Source organism: Chrysochloris asiatica, unplaced genomic scaffold (genome assembly GCF_000296735.1).
Source record: "Chrysochloris asiatica unplaced genomic scaffold, ChrAsi1.0 scaffold00040, whole genome shotgun sequence".
NCBI lineage: Eukaryota > Metazoa > Chordata > Mammalia > Afrosoricida > Chrysochloridae > Chrysochloris > Chrysochloris asiatica.
Genome location: NW_006408558.1, coordinates 13,892,735 through 13,907,126, shown reverse-complemented (window position 1 = coordinate 13,907,126; position 14,392 = coordinate 13,892,735). Strand labels below are relative to the sequence as shown.

At 49.3% G+C, this 14,392-nt stretch overlaps 1 protein-coding gene across 1 annotated transcript in view; it reads left to right on the top strand.

Annotated features, from left to right (window-relative positions):
- Positions 1-14,392, top strand: part of NADSYN1 (NAD synthetase 1) — a 43,977-nt gene that overhangs the window by 7,917 nt on the left and 21,668 nt on the right. The window contains exons 4-9 of the mRNA XM_006860815.1: positions 4,772-4,825; positions 6,877-6,966; positions 8,501-8,552; positions 11,322-11,410; positions 11,534-11,651; positions 13,232-13,363. Coding sequence (XP_006860877.1) covers positions 4,772-4,825; positions 6,877-6,966; positions 8,501-8,552; positions 11,322-11,410; positions 11,534-11,651; positions 13,232-13,363 — 535 coding nt within the window. The remainder of the gene's footprint in view (positions 1-4,771; positions 4,826-6,876; positions 6,967-8,500; positions 8,553-11,321; positions 11,411-11,533; positions 11,652-13,231; positions 13,364-14,392) is intronic.

Below are 14,392 nucleotides of genomic sequence, written 5' to 3'. Positions count from 1 at the left end.
ATGAGTGGGATCTACTTATGAAAACTCATCCACTGAGAACCCTGTGGGCACAGTTCTACTCTGACACACACGGGGGCACCATGAGTGGGATCTACTTATGAAAAATCATCCACTGAGAACCCTGTGGGCACAGTTTTACTCTGACACACACGGGGCACCATGAGTGGGATCTACTTATGAAAAATCATCCACTGAGAACCCTGTGAGCACAGTTCTGCTCTGACCACATGGGGGCGCCATGAGTGGGATCTACTTATGAAAAATCACCCACTGAGAACCCTGTGGGCACAGTTCTACTCTGACACACACGGTTTTCCTCTGGCACTATAAGACAGAGTCCCCCTCACTGCCATTGGCTAAACAAGTGTGTTAGGGTGTAGGTTTTACCACCCTGCCTCCCCCAGCCCTTCAGTCTCCTGATCTCCCCTCATAGGGGGCTCCTGGAAGCAGGCTGCATAGGTCCTTCCAATGTCCCTGTGTATATACTCACTGGGCACCCTTTTCTGCACTGGATGGTAAGTGGTGGACAGGGTCCCCTGTCACCCCACTTGGACAGGCCTGTGTCCATGCCTGTGTGGATTCTAGGACATGTCTGGCGCATCCTTTGCCCGACCACTTCCCTGGGGACGGGTTTGCGATGGTTTTCCTATAGCTCCTTTCAGCCTGTTTTATCAAGGTAGAAATAGGGTCATTTCTGCTTCCTTTTTCTTGGCATTTGCCTTCATATAAGGAGCCCCGGTGGTGCAGCGGGCCAAGTGTTGGATACTTACGGAAAAGTTAGCAGTTTGAACCCACTTGATGAGGCAGTCTGCTTCCGTAAAGATTAAAGTCTTTAATCTAGGAACCGTATGTTGTGGCTCGACCCTGTCCTGCAGAGCTGCTGTCCGTCAGAACCCACTAGGTTTTGGTTTTGGTCTAGCCTTGTATATATATCTTCTTGTTGTTATTAAATAAATGCCAACTCATAGCAACCCTGTATGAGGTATCCAAGGAGCAGCTGGAGGGTTTGAACTGCTGACCTTGTGGTTAGCAGTATGGTGCCACACCAGGATTCTGTCTACACGGCATAGGATAAATACTTAATGCACAGGTTGGTTTGAGCCTCAAGGCTGGCAGGTCCAACTCATTTAGCTGCTCTTTGGAAACTCTCTACTGGGTTGCTATGGGTCAGGACTGACTCGATAGTACTTAACAACAACAACATATATATATATATGTATATGTTGTTGTGTTCAGGTGCCATCAAGTCGGAACCGAGTCATAGCGACCCCATGCACAGCAGAACGAAACACTGTCGGATCCTGGGTCAACCTCACTACTGCTGCCACACTTGAGTCCATCAATGATGCCACCTGGCCAATCCATCTTGTTGGGGGTCTTCCTCTTTTTCTCTGACCCTCCACCTTACCCAGCATGACATCCTTCTCCAGCGACTGTTCTCTCCGGACAATGTGTCCAAAGTATGAGAGACGAAGCTTAGCCATCCTGGCCTCCAAGGAGCACTCTGGTTGCACTGCTTCCAAAACAGATCTATTGGTTCTTTTGGCAGTCCATGGCACTTTCAGTATTCTCCTCCAACACCACAACTCAAAGGCATCAATTCTTCTACGATCTTCCTTATTCACTGTCCAGCTTTTGCATACACACACACACACACACACACGTGTAGACACATGTATACATGTGTACACATAATACAGAGTCCTGGTGTTCTGTTGTAGGATACATACTGGATCGCAAGGTCAGTTTGAACCGGAGGGTTGGCAGTTCAAACTCACCACCTACTCCTCAGAAACCCTGTACAGGGTCACTATGAGTCAGAACCAACTTGAGGGCACCGTCGTTATCGACTCCATGGCACATAACAACAACAATAGCAACAACATATATATATATATATATATATATATATGTGTGTGTTGTTGTTATTCAGTGTCACCAAACCGGTTCCCCCTCTGTATTGGATTTCCAAAGAGTGACTGGTGGATTTGAACCGCCAATCCTATATGAGCAGTTCTGTGCTTATCCTACAGAACCACACAAGAACTAACTCCATATGCACACAGATATACATGTCAGGGACCGGCCTCGACAGGGAAGTTTGGTTTACAAAGTAGGGAGATCTGGCGGCAAAAGAGATAGAAAAAGAATACACACAAAGACGCAATGAGAGAGACAAAGAGACACCCCGAAACCAGAGTGGATGCAAGACTGGCGGGCAGACCCTGGATTGCAGGCATCATGGCCCCTGCAGGCAGTAATGCACGCAGGTTTCGGTCTGCGTCCGTCTTTTATTTCAGGGAGGGATTTTACACAAAGGAAGAAGAAGGGGATTATTAAAACAGGTTACACATTAACCTGTTTTTTAATGTGATTAATCGTTCAAAACAGGACACAATGATTTACAGGAACAAATTCTAAAATATACATTGTAAATTGTCTTAATAATCTAACATCCTTAATTTTCCAAAAATTCAAGCAAACTGTTATAAATTACTTTTTAGGCTCAAATCCTAAGGCAGTGACTCGAGGTCTCTCAAGGCTAATTAACATACCTATAGCACTTAATCTCGAATGGGTAAAGGTGAAAAAGGATTTAAAAGGTCTGAAGAGAGTCAAGCTGTTTCAGCTGCCTGGCTTAGGCTTTCAGGAGGAAGAAGGACCTCTAGGTTAATGGATTACACCTGGGGACGATTTGAGGCGGTGGTTCTATTACTACTTGACCAATACTCCGGAATTTGCCAATCTACTTTGAGTGAATTCCTTGGGCGGATTGTCTCCAGAGCCTCTTTGCGGAATCCCAGCAAACTTGCCTTTGGAACTTTTATGGCCTCGGCTTTAGAAGAGGTTTTTGTTTTAATATTTGTCCATGGGTATACAGGGCTTATGTATTAAGTTAATATCAAACATAACTGAATAATTTGATAAAGAACAGTTTGGACATGCTTGCCAGGTGGCCAGAGCTTGTCCCTCAGAAAGATTTGTTCCCAGGACCTTACGCACTGCCAACACAGTGGAGACATTAAGAGAGGCACGTAAGAAATCATTTTCTCAGAAGCTACAGTTACTAGAGTTAGAAGCATAGAATGACTAATAAGATCAAAGAAAATTATACAGAGCTAGCCCAACAGTGAGTTAGCAAAAACCAATGAACCCGGGACGTCAGCAGGTCACTTCTTGGCCCTCAGGGTCCCTGTGAACCCGGGATGTAGGAGGTAACTTCCTTTAGCCCTCAGGGTCCCTGGCTAGCCATCCTGAGCGGGGCCATTGTGTAGGATTTTCATCCATGACACAGGGCCTCAACATCTCAGTGTGTTGCTGTCCCCAACATATACAGAGTCTTAATGTGGGTCTGTAAGATAAGCACTGAACTGCTAACCACAAGTTTGGTGGTTCACATCCACCAGCTTCTCGGAAACCCTATATAGGGTTGCTGTGAGTCTGAACCACCTCAACAGCACACAACAACATACATATATACACATATCTACTTGTACAAACATATACATACGTGTAATTGTGTTGTTGTTGGTAAGTGCCACTCAGTCGTTTCCTATATAGGGTTTCCAAGTCACAGCTGGTGGGCTTAAACCACTGACCTTGTGGTTAGCAGTCTAATGCTTATCCTGTGGCACTACACCAGGACTCCACATGTACATAATTACACGTGTGCACATATACACACATATATACATAGCATACTTATATCCACACATGCATACACACACACAATATACACATGTATGGAAGTCCTGGTGTGGCATGATGGGGTTAAGTCCTCAACTGCAAGGTTGGTTTGAACCTCAAGGTGGGCTGTTCAAATATACCAGCCACTCCTTGGAAACCTTATACAGGGTTGCTGTGAGTCGGAACCAACTCCAGGGAACTTAACAACAACAATACTCACGCATATACATAGATACACAAATACCCATGTGTGCACATGTATTCATACAATCCTGGTGTGGTACTGTGGGATAAGCACTGGACTGCTAACCACAAGGTCGGTGGTTCAAACCCACCAGCCACTCTTTGGAGACTCTATACAGGGTGGCTATGAGTCAGAACTGACTTCACAGCACCTAACAGCTGTGTGTGTGTGTGTGTGTGTACACATACACACACACACATATATTTACATTTGTTGTTGTTTTAAAAATAGTTTTTAGAGCAGTCTTTTACACAGAAGTTCCTGTAACTTCTTGTGTTCCTGTGAAACATTTGTTACAATCGATGAGCCTCTCTTGATACATTGTTACGAACTAAAGTCGGCTTCCTGGGTGGGCTCATTCTCTGGGCTGTGTGAATCTTCACAGGGACATTGAGTCATGTGTCCACCAGGCAGCAATGGCCTGCAGAATCGTATCCCTGCCCAGACCATGTCCTGGGCACTTCCTGTCCAGTCCCTGGCCGCCGCTGAGGTGTTCCCAGTCTTTAGTTTTGCCTTTTCTGAATTCCTGCGTGCACTTGGACTTGTACACAATGTTGCTTTTTCGAGCTAGCTCCTTCCACTTAACAATATGTTGTTTAAGGTTCCTCTTCCTCTTTGGGTCTTGAGAGCTGGTTTCTTTGTAGGACTGCAGAATGCTCCCCGTGTAGATGAACATTCTACAACATGCTTCTCCTTACATATGATATGAGAACCTTGTGGGTTTCCTTAAAGGCCCCGGGGACGTTATGTAAAAGCAGAATGAATGTAGGGTCTCCAGAGCCGCAGTCTGCCGGCCTCTGGTGTCCTCTCTCCTCAGCCCTCATCTGCTTTCTCCTGCAGGCCCGTGATGCATCGGAATGTCCGCTACAACTGCAGGGTGATCTTTCTGAACAGGTGAGGCCTCCTGCCTGCCTGGGGAGCATGGTGGGCTCACCCTTCAGCTGTCCCGACTCAATCTGGCCTTCGGGGTGGTAGCCAGACAGTGGTCCCTGAAGGCCCAATACTGGTCCCTCTGGTCTCTCTCAGGAGTCTGAAGAATCAGTGTTAACTGAGTTACCGTACAATTGAGTGTTAACTCAATCACACTCGTACAATCATCATTCACTCAGAGACCAATTGCTGCAAAATGAAAGTACACTTCAGAGGGGAAGTGGGTCTGTCTCCACGATTAAGCACAGTTTTCTCTTCCTGGCTCCAGGTGCCCTCCCTCAGGGGCAGGGCTGATGCTGACCCTCACTAATGACGTCTGAGTAAAGGGGAGGAATATTTATTTGAGTTTTAGTAGTAGAGAGGTACAGACTTCTCCGAAACGGGGTGCTATCCTGTCTGTTTTCTCTGTGACTGCCCGCTCTGGGCACCTTTGTTTCTGATTGGTTGGCTCTGCTCCAGGGTTTGACCACTAAGGTTCTTTCTTTCTGTGATTGGTGGTTTTTCTAGTACTTTGTGCTATTTTCTCTACTAGGCTCCTAGGCCCTGCTTCCATTCTTCCTTATGGGAACTCCCGTGTGCTAACTGCCCAGTTCCTACCCTGGCCCTTCCTCTCACCCTACCCCGCTGACCTCTCCTGGGAATACCAGCCTTTAGTGAAAGGCCAACCCTGGTTGTGCCATGGTAAAGTACTGGGGCTGCTAAGTCAAAGGTTCACACCCACCTGGTGGTTCTGTGAAAGAAAGAGCTGAACATCTGCTTCTGTAAAAGATGAAAGTTGGCTGCTGTCGGCCAATTCGATTCTTCGCAGCCCTGAAGGACAGACTGACACTGTGCTTAGGGTTACTGAGGTCGCCATTACGGAAGCAGACTGACTCATCTTTCACCCTCAGAGTGGCACCACTGCTGGGTTTGAACTGCCAGCCTTTTGTTTATCAGGCTAGCACTTTAACCTCCTTGTTGTTGTTAAGTGCCGTCAAGTCGATTCTGACTCACAGAGGCATTGCATAGGGTCTCTGAGGCTGTAAGTCTTTATAGGAGCAGGAAACCTCAGTTTCCTCCCTTGGGGCGGCTGTGGGATTCGAACCGCCAGCTCCGTGGTTAACAGCCCAGTGCATAACCCACAATGCCACTGGGGCTCCTCTATAAAAATGGCTGCTTAGTGGGGTCTTAAGAAGTGAAGAATAGCTTATTCAGCTCCAATAGCAGCTACAGTGAGAGCCAATGGTGACGCTTCAGGCAGGTGACGCTTCAGGCAGGTGACGCTGGCGTCACTGCTGCTCTGGCTCTGCCTCACTTGGTACAGAGAACCAGATTGGGTGGGCTTGGGGGCGCATGTTCTGTTGCCTGGAACTCAGTCTAGGCGAGGGAAGGTGTGTCATGCTCTCTGTGGAGACCCCAGGCATCAGCTGCCAGCAGACCCACCTGCTGGGGAGGGGGGTCATCAACCCCCCCCCCCCCCACCATCATTATCTTCATTATCATCACTGTCAGAGGCACCGGTGGTATTGGGACAGGAAATGGAAGCCCATTGCCTCCCACTTGGAGCTGCCATCACAGAAACACCACAAGGGGATGGTCTTTAGGAACAGAAATGTATTTTCTCACAGATTGGGAGGCTAGAAGTCTGAATTCAGGCCACTGGGTCTAGAGGAGATGCTCTTTCTGTCTCTCACTCTGTCACTATGGGGGGAATCCTTGTCTCTTTCACTTTCCCTTCCTGTTTGCCTAATCTGCTCCTTATATATTTCAAAAGCAACTGGTTTAAGAAACACCTACACTAACAGCCTCATTAACATAACAAAGAGAACCGGTTTCCAGTGGGATGACACCCACATGGTTTCACAATATATGTTTTGGGGGACAGATGCTTAGCTCCCAAGGAAGGACTGCGATTTGCTGGGAGCCCTGGTTCCCTGGTAGCTGTACATTGGCCGCCCCATCCTGCCCTCCTACTCCTTGTTGATGGGTGCCTTAGTCCCAGGATCACGTGGTGAGCAGCCTTGTCCCCACCACAGGAAGATCCTGCTCATCCGCCCCAAAATGGCCTTGGCGAATGAAGGCAATTACCAGGAGCTACGCTGGTTCAGCCCGTGGTCCAGGAGCCGGTGAGTCAGGGTGACTGGGTGGTTGCTGGGTGGTTACTGATTCCTCATCTTCCCTGGATGCAGGTATCAGATCAGGGAGATGCGCAAGAACACTGCTGGTTGAATTGTACCGAGCTGATCCCAGATCATGTAAAACTCCCTGTCCTCAGCTTGAAAGGTGTGCTGAGTGAAGTTAAATCTGACACATCAGGACAGGTGCCCCCTTATGATCTCATGCATATGAAAGGCGGGTACCAAAGCTTATGATGGTCAGCAGTTCAAATCTACCAGCCGTTCCGAGGAAGAAAGATGAGGCTTTCGGCTCCCGTAAAGATTTATAGCCTTGGAAACCCTGCCTAGGGTTTCTAAGAGTCAGAACTGACTTAATGGCACTTAACAACAGTCTTTTATTATGGGGGCCACCCTGTGCACTGTGGGAGGTTCAGCAGCACCCGGGGACTCTACCCACTGATACCAGCCAATTGGGGCAAACAAAAATATCTCCAGGCCATGGCCACGAGCGTATTTTGACCAGACTTGAAACACAGCATCAGGAACGCTCTCTCACTAGGAAAGGGCGGTATGGGGTCCTCTGCATGAGGTGGGCACAGTGACCATATTCATGAGCACAAACCGGTAAACCGTGGTGGGTTCTGGTTGGCACAGCATTGCCGTGAGGTGGACCTGATGCTGTCGTGACATCGTTTCTCCATTGACAAGTAGATCCACAGGATCCACTGGGAACAGACCACACAGAAAGGGTTCCATCCAAGAGACAGGTGACGCAAGAACCCCCAACTCCGCAATGTCACATGTCAGTTGCCCCAGAGTTTGGTCAAATTTATTGTTCTACTTTCTGTTTTTTAAAATGATCATTTATGGCATCATGTGAACCCTTGACAAGAGCCCCAGTTGTGCACTGGGTTAAGTCTTGGGATGCTAGGTCAGTGGTTCAAACCCACCAGTCACTCCTCGGGAGAAAGATGAGGCTGTCTGCTCCCATAAAGATAGATTTACAGTCCTGGGAACCCAACGGGGCTCTTGTACTTTGTCCTATAGGGTCACTGCGTGGCCTCTACTGTGTCCTATAGGGTCACTGCGGGGCCTCTTACTGTGTCCTATAGGGTCACTGCGGAGCCTCTACTGTGTCACTGTGGGGGGGAATTGACTTGAGAGCAGTAGGTTTTGGTTTTCCCGTCTTGGGTGTACTGTAGGTTTTTCTGTGTCTTGTTATTATTTAAGGATACCTAGTGGTGCAGCAATTAAATGCTCAGCTGTTAGCCTGCAGGGTGGTGGTTCAAACCCACCTGCCGCTGTGCAGGAGAACAGTGGAGCAGTTGGCTTCCGCAAGGACTGGCCACCTTGGACACCCCATGGGGCAGTTCTCCTCTGTCCTACCAGGTTGTTGTCAGATGGAACCAACTCGATGGTAGTGACTGGAAATGCTTGTCTGTTTCTCCCTGGATTCCTTTAGCCAGAAGCTTCCAACTTGAGTTTTGTTTGGGTTTCGATGCCCTCCCTGGTTTTCCCAGACCTGTGGTACTTTTCTTTCCAGACAAGTGGAAGAGTATTTCCTCCCCCGGATGCTCCAGGACCTGACAAAGCAGGTGAGGCTGGTTCAGACTCTGTTTCCAGCTGGGTGGACATTATAGATTCCGGCTCCCGGTGGACAATGTGGGCAGGGGCTCTTTGGGATCGGAGTCACAGACGCCACAATCCTGCTGTTGTTGGGAGATCCTATTGAGTTGGCACCAACTCATGCCACCCTGCCCATCTTCACAGTCCGTGGTGCGTCTGAGTACGTTTTGTGATTTTGGTTATGGTCCTGGTGTGGCGCTGTGGGTTAGTGCACTGGACTGCGAAGCCGTTTGAACTGCAAGGTTGGTGATTCAAGCTCACCAGCTGCTCCTCGGAAACCCTATACAGGGTGGCTATGGCTTGGAACCAACTCGATGGCATTTAACAAGAACAGCAACAAAAACCTCTCACTAAAGGCATCCCTCGTTCTCACTGAAGCGCTACTATCAACTGTCTCAGTTCTCTAGAGCTGCTATGACAGAAATCCACAACGGGATGGCTTTAACAAACAGAAATTAACTTTCTCACATTTTGTTGTTGTTAAGGTCAAGCTCATAGTGACCTTATTATATATAACAGACGAAACACTACCTCGTCTTTCACCAACCTCACAATCACTGCCACTGGGTCAATCCATCTCGTTGGGGGTCTTCCTCTTATCTGTTGACCCTCTACCTTACCAAGCATGATGTCCTTCTCCAGGACTAGTCCCTCCTGATAATATGTCCAAAGTATGAGAGACAAAGGCTGGCTTTACTGGTTTCTAAGGAGCACTCTGGCTGCACTTCTTCCAACACAGATCTGTTGGTTCTTCTGGCAGCCCACGCCACTTAAAATATTCTCCTCCAACACCACAACTCAACAGTCTTCCTTGGTCACTGTCCACAGTTTAGGGGTCTACAAGTCCAAATTCAGGGCTCCTGCTTCAAGAGGCTCTGGGGGAAGCTCCTTGTCTCTTTTCAGCTTCTGTGGGCTCAGGTCCCTTGGGGATTTCCTTATGTCCGGGCATCCATCGTTCCCCGAGTCTAGGAGGTTCCCAGCGCACAGACCTGGGTCCAAAGGTTCTCTGCTCCCAGCTCTTGGGCCTTGTTTTTTCTTTTTGTATATAGTTCCTTTCGTTTATCTATTTTTAACTTTTTGTTGTGATTCAGGTGAAAGTTTACTAAATAAAATAATTTTCCATTCCACAATTCATACGCATTTTTTTTTCATGGCATTGATGGTAATTTCCGTAGTGTAGTGAGAACACTTTCCAACTTCCTCACTGTCCTTTTCGATTCCATTCTTCCTTCTTCCTAACCCTTCGACTTTTCTTGCTGAAAAAACCTTTGTTTTGTGAATTGACTGAAGGCTTACAGAGCAGACCATCAGTTTTGCATTCAGCAAATCTCAGCCTTTGCTTCATTACAATGACCGCAGCTCCCTCCACATTGCCATCGGTTAGCAGTGTTTACCTGTACTGCCTTTCACTCCTCCCTGTGTCTTCCAACTGCCTTCATTCTTCCTCAGCCAGCTCTTCATTCTTGATTGGTACTGATCTTCGCTGCCAATCCTGCCTCATTAACATCATCATTAACAACATGTTAATAACAACAATATTTGTTGTTGTTGTTAAGTGGCTTCGAGTCAGTTCCCACTCATAGATACCCTGTAGGGAGGTTCCAAGTTTGAACCGCCAACCTTGCCACTAGCAGTCCAGTGCTTGTCTTACAGCCCCTCACCAGGACTCCATTAACATGAGAGCGTGCACTTAGGAGTCACAACACATAAGAGAATCACTTTGGATCACAAAGTGGAGGAGGATTGCATAAGACTAAGGATCGTAGATAACCCAGCCAAGTTGACACATATTTTGTGGGGTGCAGGGAAACGCGATTCTATCCACACCACCTACTGTGATGTCATCTTTTAGTGACAGATTTTTCATAATGAAATGTCCAAAGTGAGTGAACTTTGAAGTCTCTCCATCCTCGCTTCTAAGGAACCTTCCAGCAGTATGCCTCCTAAGACTGGTTTCTTGGCTCTTCTGGCAGTCCACGGTATAGGCAGTGTCCTCACCAACACCACAGTTTGAATGCATTCCGTTGCGGTTTTCAGTGGTGGATTCTTCAGAAAGGTTGCCAGGCATTTCTTCCGAGGCACCTCTGGATGGGTTGGAGCCTCTTTTTGGTTGGCAACTGAGTACCTTAGGTTCAAACCCACCAGCCCCTCCCCAGAAACCCTATACGGGGTCTCTATGAGTGTGTACCCCTCGAGGGCTCCTTCTGTAGTTACGTTGTTACCCATTGCTGTTTTGCCATCCCCGATTCACAGCGTTCCCACGTGTGTCAGAGTAGAACTGCACTCGGCAGGGTTTTCAGTGATTGAATTTTCACAAGTAGATCACCAGGCCTTTATTCTGAAGCACCTCTGGATGGATTCAAACCTGGTTTCGGTTGGCTGCTGAGTGTGTTCACTCTTTCCAACCCCCTTGCCTAACTTTGCTTTGTGACTCACACCTGCCTCGATGGTGCCTTATGTTAGCCTACAGTTGTCTCTCTCTTAGCGCCTGGCTCCTTCACCAGACTGAAATCCCCGAGCGTGGAGGTGGGTTTTATCGCTCAGTCTCCAGGAACCACCAAAGGTCACAGTGAAGAGGGGAGTAGTGAATGAGTGAGCAAACACAGCATGGACATAGAGGGGTTCCTCAGTTTGCCATCCAGCGCCCACTGTCTGGAGAGGACACTGTGGCAGCTCGCGTAGCGTGGTGTGGCATTGACTGGGGCGGGGTCTCATGTGCACCTTCCTCCCCACTGCAGAAGACTGTCCCTTTTGGGGATGCTGTGCTGGCCACAAGGGACACCTGCATCGGCAGCGAGATCTGCGAGGAGCTCTGGACACCCCGCAGGTCAGCCCCATCCCCGGCCAGGCCACTCTGGACAGGGGTTTGGAAATGCCTGGGTCATGGCTTTGGTGGCCTGCAAGTTGCAAGGAAACAGTGGTCCATCCTCTCCCTCACCTCTGCTCACAGCCCGCACATCGACATGGGCCTGGACGGTGTGGAAATCTTTACCAACGCCTCGGGCAGCCACCACGTGCTACGCAAAGCCCACGCCAGGGTGGACCTGGTCACCATGGCCACCACCAAGGTAGGTGAGGGTGGAGGGGTACACCATGGGGCGGGGGATGGGCTCAGGGTCCAGCCCACACAGTACCACTCCCAGCACTTGGAACTGAGATAGCCACTGCTGCTTTGGGCTGAAATTGCATCCCCCAAAGCCTGTAGAATCTGAACCCCAATAGACATGAATAAGAGCGCTGGTGGTGCCATGAGTTAAGTGCTGGGTGGCAAACCAGGAAGTCAGTGGTTTGAACTCACCAGCCACTCTCGGAGAGAAAGATGAGGTGGTGTGCTTCTGTAAAGACTGACGGTCTCAGGACCCTACGTATGAGTCGGAACTGACTGGACAGCAGTTAGGGAGATCTCTGCGGCTGAGCTCCTGTTTGGGAATCAGGTTTTCTTTGTTATATTGTGAAGCCACATCCACGTAGTGGTTCTGTAGGGGATCCACTGGGCTGTGGGCCACAGGAGAATCCCCAGCCTCGGAAACCCCATACAGGCTTGCTATGAGTCGGATTTAACAACTGTAATGGTTCCCACGCGTGTGCGTCTTAACACATTGGGAGATATAAAAGGAGCGGATTCAGCCCAAAAGTCAGACGTGCAGGCAGTGCATGCTTAGCGGAGATTGTCAGGGTGCCGAGGGCCAGAAGCAGAGCAGACCAGGGCCTTCTGCCCTGAGTTTTGGCTTCCCGTCTCCAAACAGAGGAAAACTCTACTTTTGAGGTGCTTGTATGTCAGAGACAAGAGGGGACAAACACAGCAAGGACTCTGCAAGCCTGCACCACAGACCCCGGGGGCTGGACACAGACAGCCACCAAGGGGCAGGCTCTTGTTGTCCCCTCTAGAACAGGGCTGGTATGGTCAGTGAGGTGCGGCACCCAGCCTGCAGTACCTCTGAGGTCTGACTGCAGACGGTGATCACATGACCCTGGGTCATGCCCACAGGTAGAGGTTTAGGATTCCAGCACACATTCTAAACCCCCTCTGTCATCGAGTGCATTCTGACTCAGCAATCCTGCAGGACAGGGTAGAACTGCCCCAGAGGCTTTCCAAGACCGTCCATTTTTACGGGAGCACGTGACCTCATCATTCTCCCAGGGCGTGGCTGGTGGGTTTGAACTGCCGACCCAGAGGTTAGCAGTCCAATGTTCCCAGTGCTTCAACCACTGCATCTTCAGGGATTGTAGGTGGATACGGTTCGTCCCATGACTGACGGACTCAGCGCAGTCCCGTCCCACATCTCAGGGCTGGTTGGGAGGCAGAAGTGGACATCCTGTGTGAAAGCTGATGGGAGGCTGGTGGACGGCTCTTGCCCTGATGCTCTAGAACCCTGTTGTTGTAAAGTGCCGTTGAGTTTTTCTGACTCATTAGCGACGCTGTATAGAGTTTCCGAGAAGTGACTGGTGGGTTTGAACTGCCGATCTTTTGGCTAGCAGTCGGGTGCTGATTCTATAACTCCACACAGGGCTCCCTAGCTCCTTGGAGGTGGGCACGTTCCTTGTTGTGAGAGGGGATTGTCTGACTTGGTGGGGTAGGGATGGGGAAGAGGAGCTGCCAAAGTCTGTTGGGTCAACTGTCACACTGCCGCCACACCCCCTTTTCCAGAACGGTGGCATCTACCTGCTGGCCAACCAGAAGGGCTGTGACGGGGACCGTCTGTACTTTGATGGCTGTACCACCATCGCCATGAATGGCAGCATCTTTGCGCAGGGCGCGCAGTTCTCCCTGAACGATGTGGTAATGTCCCTGTACTCTCCCCTCTGCTCGGGTGTCCTGGGGAGGGGGGTAGGGACCTCAGACCTCGGCCTTCTCGTCCTGGAGGCTCCCTGGGTGGCACTGGTTGGGGGACTGAATTGCATTGTGCGAGAGATGCCCTTACTGTCAGAGGACTCGTGGGACAGACCCCAGAAAGGGGAACAAGGTGGAGAGCAAGCCGGGGTCCACAGTCCCAGTTGGCTGACCATTTGGTCCACTTAGAGACGGGGCCACAGAACCCTTTGAGATGCTGCTGAAAGCTCTGCACACAGCTTCTAAAGTTGGCGTGTGCTGCCAGTGGATTCTGACTCAGGAGACCCCACATGTCAGAGTAGACTGGGCCCTCAGGGTTCCCTCGGCGGTCATCTTTACGGAGGGGAGGACACTGTCTCTGGACTAACTCCCACGGCGTGGCTGGGTGGATTTGAATCACCAACCTTTCTATCAGTAGTCAAGTGCTTACCTGTTGTGCCTCCGGGGCTCCTTTTTCTACTTATTTTATTAATGTGCTGCTTCTAAAGATCCATAATAGTATGTACAGCAGTTAGCTGGTCCAGCAGTTAGTCTATCCCATGGTTAACCCATTCTTTGATTATCCTATCCAGCAGTTAAGTGCTGTCGAGTCGGTTTTAACTCATAGCAACCCTGTCACGGGTTTCCAAGGAGGGGCTGCCAAGTTTGAACGGACCTTGTGGTTCATACTGACCTTGCGGTCCAATTCGCTATCCTATAGTACCTCACCACGGCTCTAATATGTAAACTTATTTCATCTAATAATGCATTTTGTTTGTTAAGTGCCTTCGAATCATTCCAACTCATAGCGACCCTATATAGGGTTTCCAGGGAGTGACTGGTGGCTTTGAACTGGCGGCGTACCTGATAGTGCCACACTGGTCATTAGTCTGTTATCCAGTGATTATCCTATCCAGTGGTTACCATGTTATCCAGCGGTTACCATGTTATCTAGTGGTTACCTTGTTATCCAGTGGTTACCATGTTATCCAGTGGTTA